The 17,265-nt window shown below is 35.4% G+C and overlaps 1 protein-coding gene across 1 annotated transcript; it reads left to right on the top strand.

The window, feature by feature from the left end:
- Positions 1-280: 280 nt before the first annotated feature.
- LOC123658983 (circadian clock-controlled protein daywake-like) lies at positions 281-17,004 on the top strand. The gene is made up of 5 exons (XM_045594269.1): positions 281-372; positions 15,134-15,353; positions 15,975-16,108; positions 16,303-16,437; positions 16,832-17,004. The coding sequence occupies exons 1-5, from the start codon at positions 312-314 to the stop codon at positions 16,987-16,989; spliced, it is 708 nt and encodes a 235-aa protein (XP_045450225.1). The 5' UTR covers positions 281-311; the 3' UTR covers positions 16,990-17,004.
- Positions 17,005-17,265: the final 261 nt, after the last annotated feature.

Here is a 17,265-nt window from a genome sequence, read left to right as displayed (position 1 = left end):
GCCTGTGGTATTATTAATGCACGCATGATTAACAAAAGGCGGGCATTTTGAGCCCGTGGGTGTAAATTTTTAAATAAAAAAATAATAATAATAAAGATATGGTCTATTTTATCCCCTGCTTTAAAATTCTATTCGACTTATGTTCAGGATAAACTTCACCACAACCGATGAATACTTTTACATTATTATCGAATGCCCGAGCGAGCGCGGGGCGAGTTGCTAGTTGTATTAGCCTAGCGTGAACAAATATAAGCAACGGACATGTCTTAGTAACGACACAGCTCTGCCTGACATAGCGCCGGACAGACAGTATGAGTGCGAGAATCTCATTGGTGTTGTTAGTTGTTTGCTGCTTCAGCGGAATTCTGTCAAGTAAGTTTATCGATTATTATTATTATTATTACTAAATGTATATGGATATGTATAGTATGTATACACGGTACATATACCAAAATAACATTTATTACAATTTTTGTCTGTCTGTCTCTCTGTTTGTTCCGGCTAATATTTGAAATGGCTGAACCGATTTTGACGGGACTTTCACTAGCAGATAGCTTATATAGTAACGAGTAACTTAGGCTAGGTACTTTTATTTTAGAAATTTATTAATTTTGTAATTCTGCAAACTGAACAATATTTTTTTTTAAATTCCACGCGGACGAAGTCGCGGGCATAGCTAGTACTTATGAATAATTATTTAATTATATTAATTCTTATAGAAAAGTCCACTAACACAACACATACAAGTGCTTCATATAATTTTTAACAAAAAAAAAAGCGACTTCAAAAAGGAAACTAAAAAGTGAAAACTAAATTTACTTAGTACAAAGTAATTCGTATTTTGATTTAGTTAATCAGAAATGATTAAATAAATATTTTATAATTTTGAAGTCGGTGCCAAGTAAAACAATAACTACTCTATTTTTTTTTATACAATGATAGGTTTGCGTTTGACCACTATTTCACCTGATGATAAGTGAAAATGCGGTCTAAGATGGAGCACGCTTACCTAGAAGTAACCTATTCACTCGCGACTTAAAGATCCCCAGGTTATAATTTTCTGGAAATACAGACGCTGGTAGAGAGTTCCATTCTTTGGCTGTACGGATCAAGAATGTACTAGCGAATCGCTTAGTGCGTATAAGGGGAATGTCAACCATATAAGGGTGGCGTAACGCAGAGCGTCTGGTTGTACGATGATGGAAGGGGGAAGGGGGAATCAAGTTATGGAGTTCCTGCGCACACTCTCCGAAGTGTATCCGATAAAAAACCGATAGGCCGGCCACCCTCCGTCGATGATGCAAGCTTTGCAGCTTTGCAGCGACCAGTGCATCATCACCGATGAGCCTCCTGGCTCGTCTCTCAATCGACTCGAGAAGCTTCAGCTGGTACTTGGCTGAGCCATCCCAAAGATGAGAGCAGTACTCCATGCATGATCGAACTTGCGCTTGATATAAATTTAGAAGTTGTTCCGGAGTGAAGTACTGTCTCACCTTCGAGAGGACGCCCAGTTTTCTGGCAGCTGTTTGAGCCTTTGTCTCTATGTATGAGCCGAAATTGAGGGTGGATGACAAAGTAACGCCAAGAAGCTCTAGGCGCCCGGTTATGGGCACGGGCACACCTCGGAAAGAGGGAGTCAGATGGAAAGGACTCCGCTTTGCCGAAAAAAGACACGCCTGGGTCTTAGAGGCGTTGAACTTGACCAGGTTTGCGTCACTCCAATCGGAGACAGCTTTAAGGGACAAGTTCAGACGCTGAATCATAGCTTCCCCCAGCGATTGGATCTCAGACCCACTCGCTCGTGCGTTGGACACGTAACGCTCGACAACGGTGCTGTCATCCGCATACCCAAAAGTTCCGGGTTTGAGCAGGTCGTTGATGTGCAAGAATAGCGTTGCCGAGAGTACAGACCCCCGAGGAACCCCGGCATTGATGGCCAAACGATCGGAATCGCAACCGTCTATGACTACGCGGATCGATCGATCCCTCAGGAAGTCAGATATCCAAACACAGAGAGAAGTGGGTAGGCCGTATGAAGGAAGTTTGCTAATAAAGCCGTCATGCCAGACCCTGTCAAATGCCTTCGAGATATCGAGCGAGACCGCAATGGCTTCCCCGTGTTTCTCGATAGCCTCACTCCAAATGTGTGTGGCATACGCCAGAAGATCACCCGTGGACCGATTACGGCGAAAATCAAACTGTCGGTCGCTAAGGAGATCGTTCTTCTCAAGGTGTGCCAGGAGCCGGTAATTCTGTATACGTTCCATACTCTTACAGAGTATGGACGTTATGGAAATAGGTCTGTAATTGACAGGGTCAGCTCGACTGCCCTTTTTGGGCACAGGCTGCACGTTAGCTTGCTTCCAGGCTTTCAGCACTTGTCCTGTCGCTAGAGAGAGACGAAACAGACGTGTCAGGATTGGAGACAACTCAGGCGCACAAGTTTTGAGTACATACTACTCTAGTATCTACTCATAAGTTGTTTTCAGTTTTCTTTCATAATTTGTTTCATTGACTATTAGGTTGAATACTGTTATTATTCTGTTATTGTTTTGACATATCTAATCATATTTTTTGTACTTGTTTGTTGTATGTGTCTTGTTTGTATTTGTTATTGTAGCCAGGTTGTTGTAGTATTTACTTGGCACCAACTTCAAAATTATAAAATATTTATTTAATCATTTCTGATTAACTAAATCAAAATATGAATTACTTTGTACTAAGTAAATTTATTTTTCACTTTTTAGTTTCCTTTTTGAAGCAGGTTTTTTTTGTTAAAAATTATTTTATTTTACAATTTTTAGTGATGGGTAGACCTAACAAGGATGCTTTTTCTCTTATGTCGGGGGTCCGGAAACATACACAATACACAAACACAAACACCCAGATCATGACAAACATCTATATGGCCAATACAAATGTCTGTCGTGCGCGGGGATTGAACCCACTAACGCCAGCGCAACAGCCGGGTGCTGTGACCGCTGCGCTAACGCGTCGACATACTATGAGTAAAGTTCGATATCAGGTGTACGTAATAACAACCGGGACTGCCTAGTGTGTTCTCCGAGGCTAGGTTGGGAGAACCACAAGGATTAACGACTAGGCCAAAAATAAATATTTATATAAACATAAATATCCACTCCGAGCTGGAATAGAACCCGCGACCGTAGGTGTTTAGGCCCCGCCGACACGGCACATGCACCATTATATCAAAGCGGTCGTCAAACAGCAAAAGGTAACTGGTGTAAATTGTTGAGAAATTCCCTCGAGTGTTTATGGGCTCCATCATCAAACCTGGTCCTGCGACACAGATGATCACACAGCAGGTAATTGCTATAAATCGTTGAAAAGTTCCCTCGACTATCTTTCGTCTCCATCATCAGACTTTAATGGCACTTGTAACTCTATAGGTGCAAAGTTCTCATCAATATAAACGAATTAAGTTCAAACAGCAGGTAATTGCTATAAGTCGTTGAAGAGTACCCTCGACTATCTTTCGTCTCCATCATCAGACTGAAATGGCACTTTTAACTCATATATATGCAAAGTTCTAACCAAAAGGAACGAATTCAGTTCAAACAGCAGGTAATTGCTATAAATCGTTAAAGAGTTCCCTCGACTAACTTTTGTCTCCATCATCAGACTGTAATGGCACTTATAACTCATACAGGTGCAAAGTTCTCATCAATAGAAACGAATTAAGTTCAAAAAGCAGGTAATTGCTATAAATTGTTGAAGAGTTCCCTCGACTATCTTTCGTCTCCATCATCAGATCGACTCCAGACCTTTATTAAATAGTAGTGCTTTATAGTACTTAATGAAAACATGATTTAATTTACTAGTCACCTTTACGATTTTTGAAAGTTTCCCTCGATTTCTCTGGGATTCCATCATCAGATCCTGGTTTCCTTATCATGGTACCAAACTATGAATATCTCCTTTCCAACAAAAAAAGAATTATCAAAATCGGTTCATAAACGAAGAAGTTATCTCCGAACATACATTAAAAATATATATATATATATATATATATATATATATGTATATATATATATGAGTAACCTCCTCCTTTTTTTGAGGTCGGTTAAAAAAGGAGGAGGTTCTAAATTCGACTGTATTTTTTTATGTATTTTTACCTTAGAACAACTCAGGACCGATTTCGGTAAAAAATAATTGTGTTTGCTCGCAAACGAAAAAAAAACCGACTTCAATTACATCGACAAGTAATACAACGTAGATCGACGAAAAAATAGTCATGCAACTACGCGTTATCAAAGATTACTCAAAAAGTAGTTATCAGATCTCGATAAAATTTATATGTGGCCACATGATAAACATCAGCTTTCGATTAAATTAAAAATTATCAAAATCGGTACACCCAGTAAAAAGTTATTACGGATTTTCGAGAGTTTTCCTCGATTTCTCTAGGATTCCATCATCAGATCCTGGTTTCCTTATCACGGTACCAAGCTAGGGATATCCTCTTTCCAACAAAAAAAGAATTATCAAAATCGGTACATTCAGTAGAAAGTTATGCGGTATAATACAACGTAGGTCGACGAAAAAAGCGTCAAGTAAAAACGCATTATTAGATATAACTCGAAAAGTAGTTGTTAGATCTCAAATAAGTTTAAATGGGACCAATTGGCACACACCACCTTTCGATTAAAACAAAATTTGTCGAAATCGGTCTACCCGGTCAAAAGTTCTGATGTAACATACATAAAAAAAAAAATACAGTCGATTTGAGAACCTCCTCCTTTTTTGGAAGTCGGTTAAAATAATCGAAAAATGGTGCTTGATTGGTTTCATTTAAATTTAATCGAGATCCGATGTCTCCTTTTTCGGTAATCTTTTACACGTATGTACGATTTTTTATTTTTGTGTTACCCACACATTAGGAATTCTAAACATTTTTGAATATCATATCAAAAATTGACCGCTCCAGCGGGGTTCGAACCCGCGTCTCCGACTGACCGTGTCGGCGCTCTAGCCAATTAAGCTATGGAACGATGTATCCGCTAGAGCGAAATTTTTGATATGATGATTTTTATTTTCGGTTTAAGCGAACCGTGGCTTTTACACGTATTTACTATTTACTTGACTATTTTTTTGTTTACCTACTTACATTGTATTACTTGTCGATGTAATTGAAGTCGTTTTTTTTCGTTTGCGAGCAACCACAATTGTTTTAAATGTATAGGTAGTTACTAGTTGACCCGGTAAACTTCGTATCCTAATTTTAAAGGTCTAAAAAAAAATGAGAGTTTGGATTTGACTGTATTTTTATGTGTTGTTACTTCATAACTTCTTACTGGGTGTACCGATTTTGCTGATTATTTTTTTTTAATCAAAAGTACATACTTGTTTTGTGGGGAAATTCAAATTTCAGTAAGATCCGACGAGTAGTTTTAGAGTTATTCTTAATAATGTGTATTGTACCATACTTGTCGATCTCAATTGAGGTCATTTTTTTAACCGACTTCCAAAAAAGGAGGAGGTTCTCAATTCGACTGTATTTTTTTTTTTTTTTTTTTTTTTTTATGTATGTTACATCAGAACTTTTGACCGGGTAGACCGATTTCGACAAATTTTGTTTTAATCGAAAGGTGGTGTGTGCCAATTGGTCCCATTTAAATTTATTTGAGATCTAACAACTACTTTTCGAGCTATATCTAATAATGCGTTTTTACTTGACGCTTTTTTCGTCGACCTACGTTGTATTATACCGCATAACTTTCTACTGGATGTACCGATTTTGATAATTCTTTTTTTGTTGGAAAGGGGATATCCCTAGTTTGGTACGGTGACAAGGAAACCAGGATCTGATGATGGGATCCTAGAGAAATCGGGGGAAACTCTCGAAAATCCGTAATAACTTTTTACTGGGTGTACCGATTTTGATAATTTTTAATTTAATCGAAAGCTAATGTTTATCATGTAGTCACATATAAATTTTATCGACATCTAATAACTACTTTTTGAGTAATCTTTGATAACGCGTAGTTGCTTGACTATTTTTTCGTCGATCTACGTTGTATTACTTGTCGATGTAATTGAAGTCGGTTTTTTTTTTCGTTTGCTAGCAAACACAATTATTGTTATTTGAGACTTAACACAACGATTTTTCGTGTTGGCAACTAAAAAAACACGAACAAAGAACAACAGCAACCAACGCTTCATTTAAATACAGAATATTATAATATGTATATAAGAAGCTGTTGGTTTTCTGAATAAATAAAATAAAATAAAATAAAATAAAATATATTTCTCGTTTATCAAGTCAGATGTTTTAGGAAGTTTTCAAGTTGTGATTTCAAGGTCCTGGTTTTGAAAGGAAAAATAAATATAAATAAAAGAATATAATACGTATTATAATTATAAAGACTATTATAATTATTACTCCAAAATTTAAGTTTAAAATGGAAACAAAAAAATATAAATATAATTTAAGGAAAATAATTCATAATAAAATATAAATGTTATATACTTTAATATTATTGAATTATTCATATTATGAGAAGATAATAATTTTTTAAACTTTAAATTTCTTTAAAACACAGACTTCTATCTTAAAGATCGCGGAATTCACCGTGACATCAATCCATAATAATTATACCTACTCGTAAGTGCAGTGAACTGAAAGAGAGTACGTGCGCGCCAACTTGGTGTAAAATAAATGATCATTGTAATTATTGTATGTTGTGTATTACAAAATAATAAAAAACGAGTGTGCTTTAGAGCACACGACTGAAGTAAAACTTCTTTAGTTGCCCGTACAGTAATATACGAAACGTACTCTCTCTTTCTATCTTCACTAACTTTTATCTCGCTCTCAACTTCCGTTCGCCTCGCCCGATCACACTTCTTGTAACACTCTCGTCACGCAATACGACAAATTAATATTAAGTACATGAATTTAGTTTTTTTTTTGGTACATTATCGAGGAAGGATTCAACGGGGAAACGTTGTCAGCATTATTGGCTGCGTGTCCACCCGGACATGGTTTACACCGGAACATTTTGTAATTAGGTATTTGGTTTATTAGTAATGATATTGTAACATTTTGAATGCTAAGTTGTCGTTGTTTTGTCGTAAGATGCGACTAAGGGATAACACAGTTCCACTACCACCTTGGAACTTAAAAAGTCGACCGATGGCGGGATAACCATCCAACTGCTGGCCGTAGACGCACAGCAGCGTCTTCGGTGCGATAAAGCCAGCCCTGCGATCACCAACCCGCCTGCCCAGCGTGGTGACTATGGGCAAAACACATGAGTTCACGCCATTTTTGGCGTATATTCTGATACGTATAAAAGTAGCTTCACTATATAAACTCGGCCTACGTACATAATTTCGTCACAAATTTAAGCGTCATATAAAATAGGGGTTGGTTCTCAATTCGACTGTGTTTTTTTTAAAGGTACTTATATTATATGCGTATTTAATTAAATGTTTTTTTTTTTTTCGTTAACGAGCGAACACAATTTTTTAAATCAGCAAAATTTAAAAAATGTTCACATGTGTCTTAATATCTTACACTCTTTGTTTTCTCCTTGTTAATAACCATAATTTTTATTTAATTGACGCCTTATAATATGCGTCAGTTTAAATGGTTTGGTAATAATTTTATTAAACATTTGCCGTGTTTAAACTTACAAGTACCTACCCATTGTTTTCATCAAATGAATAATATGGAAATTGTATTTTCAAAACACACGTCTTTTAAAGGTAATTAAGAGATTGTTTAGATAAGCGAACATCTGACGTAACATTTTGCTCGTAATTATGTATTATTTATGCCAAATATGTTAATTATTTCAAACCAGCAAGATTTGTACAACAAAAGATACTTTAACTGACTTAAATAATTGTGTTTGCAAGCAAACGAATAAAAGCCGCCTTCAATTATATCGACAAGTAATACAACGTAGGTAGACGAAAAATTGTCGGGTAAATACGCATTATCAAAGATTACTCTAAAAGTTGTAATCAGATCTCGATGAAATTTAAATGTGACCACATGATAAACATCGGCTTTCGATTAAATTAAAAATCATCAAAATCGGTACACCCAGTAGTTATGCGGCTTTTCGAGAGTTTTCCTAGATTTCTCTGGGACCCCATCATCAGATCCTGGTTTCCTTATCATGGTACCAAACTAGGGATATCTCCTTTCCAACGAAACAAGAATTATCGAAATCGGTCCATAAATGACGGAGTTATCTCCGAACATACATAAAAAAAATATATTTATATATATATAATTATTATATACACGGTCGAATTGAGTAACCTTCTCCTTTTTTGAAGTCGGTTAAAAATAATCATCAAAATATATATATATACACAATCGAACACTAAAAAGTTATCTTTATTGAAACGAGTAAATTCGATCCCAAACACGATTTCCAAGTCGATAGTCAACGTCAAAATATTGTCAAGACTTAAGAGTGCAAAAAATGTATAAGATCGAGAAATCCCAATTTCTATTAGTTACATAAAATGCCACTGTAGTTGAGTCAAATCGTGCGCTAGTGTAGTGGTCAAGATTACCGATTGACAAGTTCTCGATCCCAATCCTAAATTTCAAATAGGATCGAGTTTCAAGAGTAAGCCTGCTGGCCGAGGTAAACTCGTAATTGGTACAAAAACCGACTTCAATTTGCATAACAAATAAATTATTTACACCAACAAGTAATTAAATTTCCATTCCATTGTTTTACTGTTTTACTGTTTACATGTCCGAGTTTTTTAACTTCTATATTTCAATAAAGCATTATTTTGTTCCTTACAACAGACACGGCCCCGTACGAATATTGGAGCGTAATATAATACACACTATAATAATAATAATAATAATAATATATTTATTTCGGGACTAGCCCATATAGTGTTAGTAACAATTTTTCTTATAATCTAGTGTTAGTACAATTACAAATTATAAACTAAATACATTTTAATAATAATCTACGTGTTAGGTACACAAAACTTAGAACTAAACTTACAACTAAGTTAGTAAAACTTATAAATGTAATATAATAAGTTCTTCCTATGGGACCCCTGTGCTAAAGATTATAGTTAGCAGAAGGAGCATGAAGCTGTACCCAGCGACAAAATAATGGGGAGTCCCATCGGTCGGCCAAGACGTTCAGGATGGTGTTCGATGCTCCGCGTACTCGCGCCCACAACGACGCGCACCGCTTTCTAATGATCGCGATACAGATACATTCACAGATTACACACACAACGAGTATTCAATATATAGAAAGGTTTACTTCCTCACGAATCGCCCCGTCTATTGGAGAAAACTATATGAAAATCAGTTCTAAGTTTTCAGTAGACGTTGAGCTTATTGCGAATAGACAGACAGGCGCGGCTACAAATAGAATATTTATAAAAAAGTCGGTCATAAAAACCGGTCCGGCCGTTTCGGAGGAGTATTGTAACTAACGTTGTGACACGAGAATTTTATATATATAAGACTAGCTGACCCCGCATACATTGTTTTGCCATATATGTTATTAACTTCCTCGATCGTCCCTCCCGTTATAACTTAGGGGGATGAAAAATAGATGTTGTTCGATTCTCAGACCTACCCAATATGCACGCAAAATTTCATGAGAATCATTCAAGCCGTTTCGGAGGAGTTTAACTACAAACACCGCGACACGAGAATGATATATATTAGATTTATATATATACTAGCTGCTGCCCGCGACGTCATCTGCGTGTACGCTATACAGCACCAAAAATACCTGCGATTATACCTTTTAAAATAACATTCATTTACCCGTTCTGCTTAACATTTCATATCTACAGAAAGTCCAGTAACAGAGGAGACTGTCTTGTGCCTTTTGTAAAATTGACCTTCAAAAAGTGCTTATTTTCAGCCTGTTTTGAATAAATCACATTATGGTGATTCTGCTGAATTAAGTCATAAGTTGTGACTGAAGCAGATGGAGAAAAAAAAACACACGATAAGTTATAGCAACGCCCACTTTTGTGGTGTACAATAAAGTATAAATAAATAAAATAAATATCTGTACTTATAAGATCACTTTTTGTGAATAAAACCATAGCGCGATCTAATTCGACGCCATTGCCATCTAGTTAGCATAAAGGAAACATTTTTATATGGTAAAAAATTATAACACATTTAAGTTATGACTTTACACGATTTTAACATAAAATAAATGGCTGTGTGTGAGTAAAAAAAACCTAGCTAGTTCCACATCTCACTTAAGTTTATATGAGACATGAAAATATATAAATTAAGAAGCAATAATAAAACCAATAAATACCGAACAAAAATATTAACAGTCAATGTTTATTTTGTACTAACTCTATTACTATTTATTCTGTACTGTAAAAAAATATAAGTATGTCTTATCTTTATGATATATATGTATGGCATGCTTAATTTTCCTCTTTCTTCGTTATTTAGCTCAAATTGCTTACAGCAATAGCGTGCCGTATTCGAGGTTAAATTTTGATATAAATTTATGCAGTTCTTTTTGAGTTCTGTTTGTTATTATTATTAGATACAGACTAACTCGATGAATTTTATAAGACACTAGCTGTGTAGCGCGGTTTCACCCGCGTTAATTTGAGGAAAGCAGTTGTCTATAACCTTCATCACTATATCTCTATATCTTCTAATGATTGTCCCATAAAAACTCAACACAGTTATCTAAACAAAAGAATTTGATCGCAATAAACTGTCGTATTTAATAAAAAATGTTTGGGTATTTCATATCTATCTGGGCATTAGGTACTCGGACACGGTAAACATGGTTTTTCCCGCGTAAACCCCCGATTTAGCGGAAATTTCGGGATAAAAAGGAGCCTATGTTTTGCCCCCAACCTTTTTCGTTTTCTAATGACTATCCCATAAAAATCGGTTCAGCCGCTCCGAAGATAAGCCAACAGAAAGACAGACAGACAGACAAAAATTAGAGACCACGGTACGGTACGTGAAATGATGATTATAATAATAATAGTAACTACGAAAATGAAAAGAGCGGATCGTCAGAGAATGTGTCGCAGTGTGGCATGCAAAATGTGCATTTCAAGACATGTGCAATAAATAGGATTTGGTCCTAAATACAGCTCGACATTTCGAAATAGATAATATCGTGGCTCTGCGACTTGTCAAATCAAAGGGTTTGACGGTGCACATAATTTTTCATCTAAAGCTAGAACCTCAAGTTTGAATTTATCATCTAATGACCAGGAAATACAGGCACCACGCGTACCCAAAGAAATTGGTTTGTATACTGGAGCTGGTAAAAACCTGTATTCTTCAAGTAATTCCAAACACCTGTGTCTAATTATTTTATTAGGTATAGCTTATGCGCGCGACTTCGTCCGCGTGGAACGGAGGCGCGCGCAATACTTGATCATTATTTTGCTGCGATGTTATTTTAAAACTGCGATATCTCCTGAGATACTCATTGAAATCGAATTATGTAAGGCTGTTATGTTTTAAATTAAATGCTTGTGATGAATAACGTATTCATTTAGATAAGGATTAATATCATGTTTATAAAAACATCTTCGCAAATAATGCATTATTTTAGAACAAACTTGGTTAACATAAAAAAGGTTATAGTGAGCCAACCTTAAATGATAGATATATGCTGTCGCGGACTTTTTTTTAGAACTTTTAAAGAGGATTAATTCTTTCGTACATGATTTTTGCGAAACGTAGTAGAGTAGTTTCTGAGATTAGCGCGTTCAAACAAACAAACAAACAAACTCTTCAGCTTTATAATATTAGTATAGATAGATGAAGCAGGTTAAAACTTATATAAATACTTTTTTTAATTGTATTACTCATCTCTGGAACGAATTAACGATACAATTTTAAGAAGAAAATGCACATCTTCATCTATGACTTTTAAAAACAACTATTAACCTCGCCTACATGATCTGTTTTTGTAATATCATAGATGGCACTGCTTTAAAATTGCCTTGATACTACTTATATTCATTTAATTATGTTTATCGGCCTAAGTTACTTATATTGCGTGATATTTATAGTGTGAAGCTAGCTTATAGCATGGTTATTATTAACATGATAATTGTGTTTGCTCGCAAACGAAAAAAAAAACCGACTTCAATTACATCGACAAGTAATACAACGTAGATCGACGAAAAAATAGTCAAGCAACTACGCGTTATCAAAGATTACTCAAAAAGTGATTGTCAGATCTCGACAAAATTTATATGTGACCACATGATAAACATCAGCTTTCGATTAAATTAAAAATTATCAAAATCGGTACACCCAGTAAAAAGTTATTACGGATTTTCGAGAGTTTCCCTCGATTTCTCTGGGATCCCATCATCAGATCCTGGTTTCCTTATCACGGTACCAAACTAAGGATATCCCCTTTGCAACAAAAAAAAGAATTATCAAAATCGGTACATTCAGTAGAAAGTATTGCGGTGCAACGTAGGTCGACGAAAAAAGCGTCAAGTAAAAACGCATTATTAGATATAACTCGAAAAGTAGTTGTTAGATCTCAAATAAATTTAAATGGGACCAATTGGCACACACCACCTTTCGATTAAAACAAAATTTGTCGAAATCGGTCTACCCGGTCAAAAGTTCTGATGTAACATACATTAAAAAAAAATACAGTCGAATTGAGAACCTCCTCCTTTTTTGGAAGTCGGTTAATAACAATAACATTCAAATATGCGTCGTTAGAATACACGTTGTTACAGAATGCGTTGAAGAAATAAAGGTTCACTGCTCGTTCCCCGTAGGTGATAGCGTGGTAATATGTAGCCTATATGTTGACCCGACTTCTTAATAATATTCGTGCCAAATTTGAAGTAAATCCATGCAGTACTTTTTGAGTTTATCCCGGATATACATACAGACAAACAGACAAAAATTCTAAAAACCATATTTTTGGCTTCGGTATCGATTGTAGATCACACCCCAATTATTCTTTTATAAAAATATTCAACGTACACTTTTGACTTTCCTACCATTTTATTATAATATGTAATAGATAATAGATTACTAATAACTGTCCATTATTTCTTTATTTGATTTTGTTTCTATCTCTTTATTGAAGTACAACTTCTTTACGCATGCTTGACTAGCGGAGTAAGCTGTTGAATGCTTGACGGGCGCGTTACGAAAAGTGTTATCGGGCGAGGTGAACGGAAGTTGAGAGAGTGATATAAGTTAGTGAAAATAGAAAGAGAGAGATGTTGATCACGATTATTCCTGCGGTGTCCTACCCTAGTTAAATTTTTTATTAAAATCAAGAATTATTATAGACATTACTAGCTGACCCCGCATACATTGTTTTGCCATATATGTTATAAGGCCCCTTAATCCCCCCCACGAGAATTTTGTATATTAGATTATTATTGTAGCTGAAGATCCTGATTTGTGAACGGAAATGTTTTCTAAAGTTTACGCGAATTTCACTCGAAATGAACAAGTTTTTCGGATTAAATCGATTTTCGGAACCATGGTCACGGGAGGACAGCCCTAGAAGGAGTCGCTGTAAAGTATCCGAAACATCGGGCATGTAAAAAAACCAAATAAACCGCGATAAAATTCGAAAAAATTGTTTCATTATAATAACGGAAATGTGTCGAGTTATCATAAATACTAGAAACGAATTCATTATGAGAACATCTTGATATCACTACATAGTATAAAACAAAGTCGCTTTTTCTGTCCCTGCACATGTATGTACGCTTAAATCTTTAAAACTACGCAACGGATTTTGATGCGGTTCTTTTTAATAGATAGATTGATTCAAGAGGAAGGTTTATATGTATAATAACATCCATTAAATAGTGGAGAAATACTGCTATTTTTGAGTTTTCTAATGTTATGTCGTAAATATTTTTTTTTCGCTTAAATTGCAAACGCAGGCTGAACCCTACGAGATTTATCAAAATAATGTACTAAGTATTGTACACATTGAAAAGGTCTACAGAAAACTCCGCGATGGTATATACCTATCTCTTATGGATATCCCACAATAACATTTTTTTGTCATTTACTTTTTACGACAAATAATGGATAATTTTCGAAGCGATTTTAACCAATACAGCATTAATCCTTATCCAATTAAATACCTTAAATACATTGTTGATTGAATATAGATCTATATGGTCCTTTACAGCATATGATTTAAAAGAATATTTTCGAAGATATCACACATTTAAAAATTGCGGGACGTAGCGTTTGCGGCGGTACCGGCCGGCGGGCGGTGGCGGCAACGTGCCTTTAAATAGCGCGTCGGAGGCCGCGATTCTCCCGATAGCATTTTGAATTTAGCAGCGATCGGATGCGTTTATTATCGGAGCTCTCTAGCGAGGAAAATAACAATACTTAATAAAACGGTGCTTTTCAGCGCGACAACGTAGGTATCAGTAATTATAAGTAAGTTACGATAAGTACCTAATTGTATGATAGTAGTTTTAAAATATAAATTACATTTTATTGTAAGGTTAATTTTTAAATCGCACTTATAGTAATAATTAGTATAAGTACATACGGTTAGATAAGATTAACCATAATTTTTGTATTGGAATTTTCTATTAAGATCTTGGTTAAAATTTAGAGTTAGATCAATTTAATATTAGGGAAATTATTTTCAAAAATCGTAATTTAAGTTGAGCTATGTAAGTTCAGAAAAAGAACTTAATAGAATAGGTATCTTTTGTTGTTGATGATTGTTGATTATCTTTTGTTTTTAGTCGAACGAATAGCAAAGTATTTTTAATTAAATTAAAATCGTAGTTTAAGTTGAGGTATTTCAGTTAAAAAAAAACTGAATAGAATAGGTATCTTTTGTTTTTTATGATCGTTGATTATCTTTTGTTTCTAAAGTAAAAAACGTAGTGTATATTCCAAAGATATATTGTATTTCTGTAGTGTATTTAGCATCAGCATTGCACCCGTGCAAAGCCGGGGCGGGTCGCTAGTTAACTATAATACTAGGATGGGGAGCGAACCCCGAAACCGTTTTAGCCAAAAACTGTGCCATCCATACCAAGCAGGACGTTTTCAATTCGACGTCGAAGGGATGTCACAACTCACCTTTTTTGGGCTGACTGTCGTTTTTTATTATTGCTTTTACTATTTCAGGCGATCTGAAGCCACCATGTGAAGCTACCGACATGACGTGTCTCGAGAAGGTCGTCGTCGCAACTCGGGCAAGACTGTTGCGTGGAATTCCAGAACTTGACATAAAGCCGTCCGACCCGTTGTTCCTCGAACAAATCAACGGCGACCTCCCGCTCTTGAAATACAAGTTCTTTAACACTACCCTCAGCGGGTATAACGACTGCGTGTTATCGAATTTAAAGTAAGAGTCTTTGATTGTTTTAATTTTATTAGATGTTTGGATTTAGTGGCGCTGTGTTTCATACAAGACGTGACTAAATTTATAATAAGACACAATTTTTTTAAAGAGTAACTGCGTAGTTTTTTACTGACTCTTATCTGCAGAATCTACATTCCGAGATGGTTGGTTGGATTTACTTTAACTGTAATTAATTAGTTAAAAAATATTTAATGAAGTGTAGTGGGGGATAGACGTCAGCGACGCAGGTACAGAAAGATGACATGGACACACGGACGGCGTAGAATAATATTTATTTTAGTGAGTTCGATACAGAGTCGTATTGAACCTGAGACTTTCTGAGAGCAACCGCTCAACAGGGAGTAAGGCACACGTAAGACACTCAATGAAGAGCGTGCACGAACCAAGCGCTAGAGACTAGTGCACCACCAGGAGTACCTTCCATTATTTTATAATAGGTAGCCATGAAAGTATATTCATTTTATTAACCGATTTCAAAAAAAGGAGGAGGTTACTCAATTCGACGCTGTATTAATGTCAATGTAAATTGTAAATTGAAGTCTGCTTTTTTCTTTTGCGATCCATGCAATTACGTGTATATTTTTTCTTTATACAATATTCCAGAATACTTAGAAATCTCACGAGCTTACAGTACGACCTGGACTGCCCGCAGTTACGTGTGAAAGGTGATTATGAGATGAAAGGTGAACTGGTGTCATCGCCGGTGGAGGGAAGTGGAAGTTTCGAGATAATTACTGGTGAGCTTCCAGTCGATAATACTAACGAAATCCTTAATTATTACTATCCTTAATACCTTAATTATTACTTATGAAACGAAATAAAATACATAATAATAATACTTTATTTCAGACTAAATTTTAAGTCCATAATATTTAATATTAATAAGTAATTGATGAAATAAATAAGTATTGTTATTTTTTCTTCTTGACAGGAAGATATTTCGTACACGTGGACTACACATTGAGTAAATATCAAGGAGACGACGGAGAAGTTTATTTATTTGGGGAAAACCTTGAACTAGTTTGTGTGCCGGAAACCAGCGTCAAATTCAATTTTGAAAATCTGTGTAAGTATAGTCAAGCACCTCTAAACCAACAAATAATTTAAACAAATGTGAATCGCCGATATGCACGTACTTATTACTCGCCAATTTTTGAGATTGCATCGAATTAAGTAATATGAATATTTTTTTTTATTTACGTTCGGTCATTGTTTAGGCATAGTTTGTTGAAAAAGAAAATTCAAAAACTCAAAAAATTATAATTTAATATTATTATTCAAAAACTCAAAAAATAATAATACGAAGGTGTAAGGTGCATCGGGACTGTTAATTTTTAATAAATTCAATTTTTAAATGGATTTGATTTTTGTCTTTTCTTCGTTTCGGTTTTTCGACTTTTCTTTCCTCAAATGAAGTATAATAACTACACTTTTTTAAGGTGGTCTGTTTCTCGTTCCAGCGGACGCCGCGCAGCAGCTCGCTCGCGACCACTGGCGGGAGGTCACGGAGTACATTCAAGACCCGATCTGGTACGCGTGCATAAAGGCGTACATCGTGAAAATGAACAAGATGCTGTCTACTGTACCGTTTAAAAAATTTGTAGTTTTCAATAAATAGTACACTTTACCGTTACGTATTTTTAATTAAAGACTGGGAGCGTCTTCGGTTTAACTCGCGTAGTTACCAATCCCGTGCGAAAGTCGGGATAAAATGTAGCGTAGTATTTTGGTTATTCAGCTGATGTGCTCTTTAAAATTTGTAGTATTAGTACAAGTTTTAATTCTTTCGAGCAGTACATGCATATCGCTGTGGTTATATCCTTCTTCGTTGTAAAATACTTTCACCAGCCGCTTTTAGGTGCTAAAACACCCAACAGGGCAACCTAACCGGTCA

The sequence above is a fragment of the Melitaea cinxia genome, chromosome 13 (assembly GCF_905220565.1).
Source record: "Melitaea cinxia chromosome 13, ilMelCinx1.1, whole genome shotgun sequence".
In the NCBI taxonomy this organism is placed as follows: Eukaryota; Metazoa; Arthropoda; class Insecta; order Lepidoptera; family Nymphalidae; genus Melitaea; species Melitaea cinxia.
Note: the sequence above shows the minus strand (reverse complement) of the source record. Positions and strands in the feature narration are given on the sequence as shown.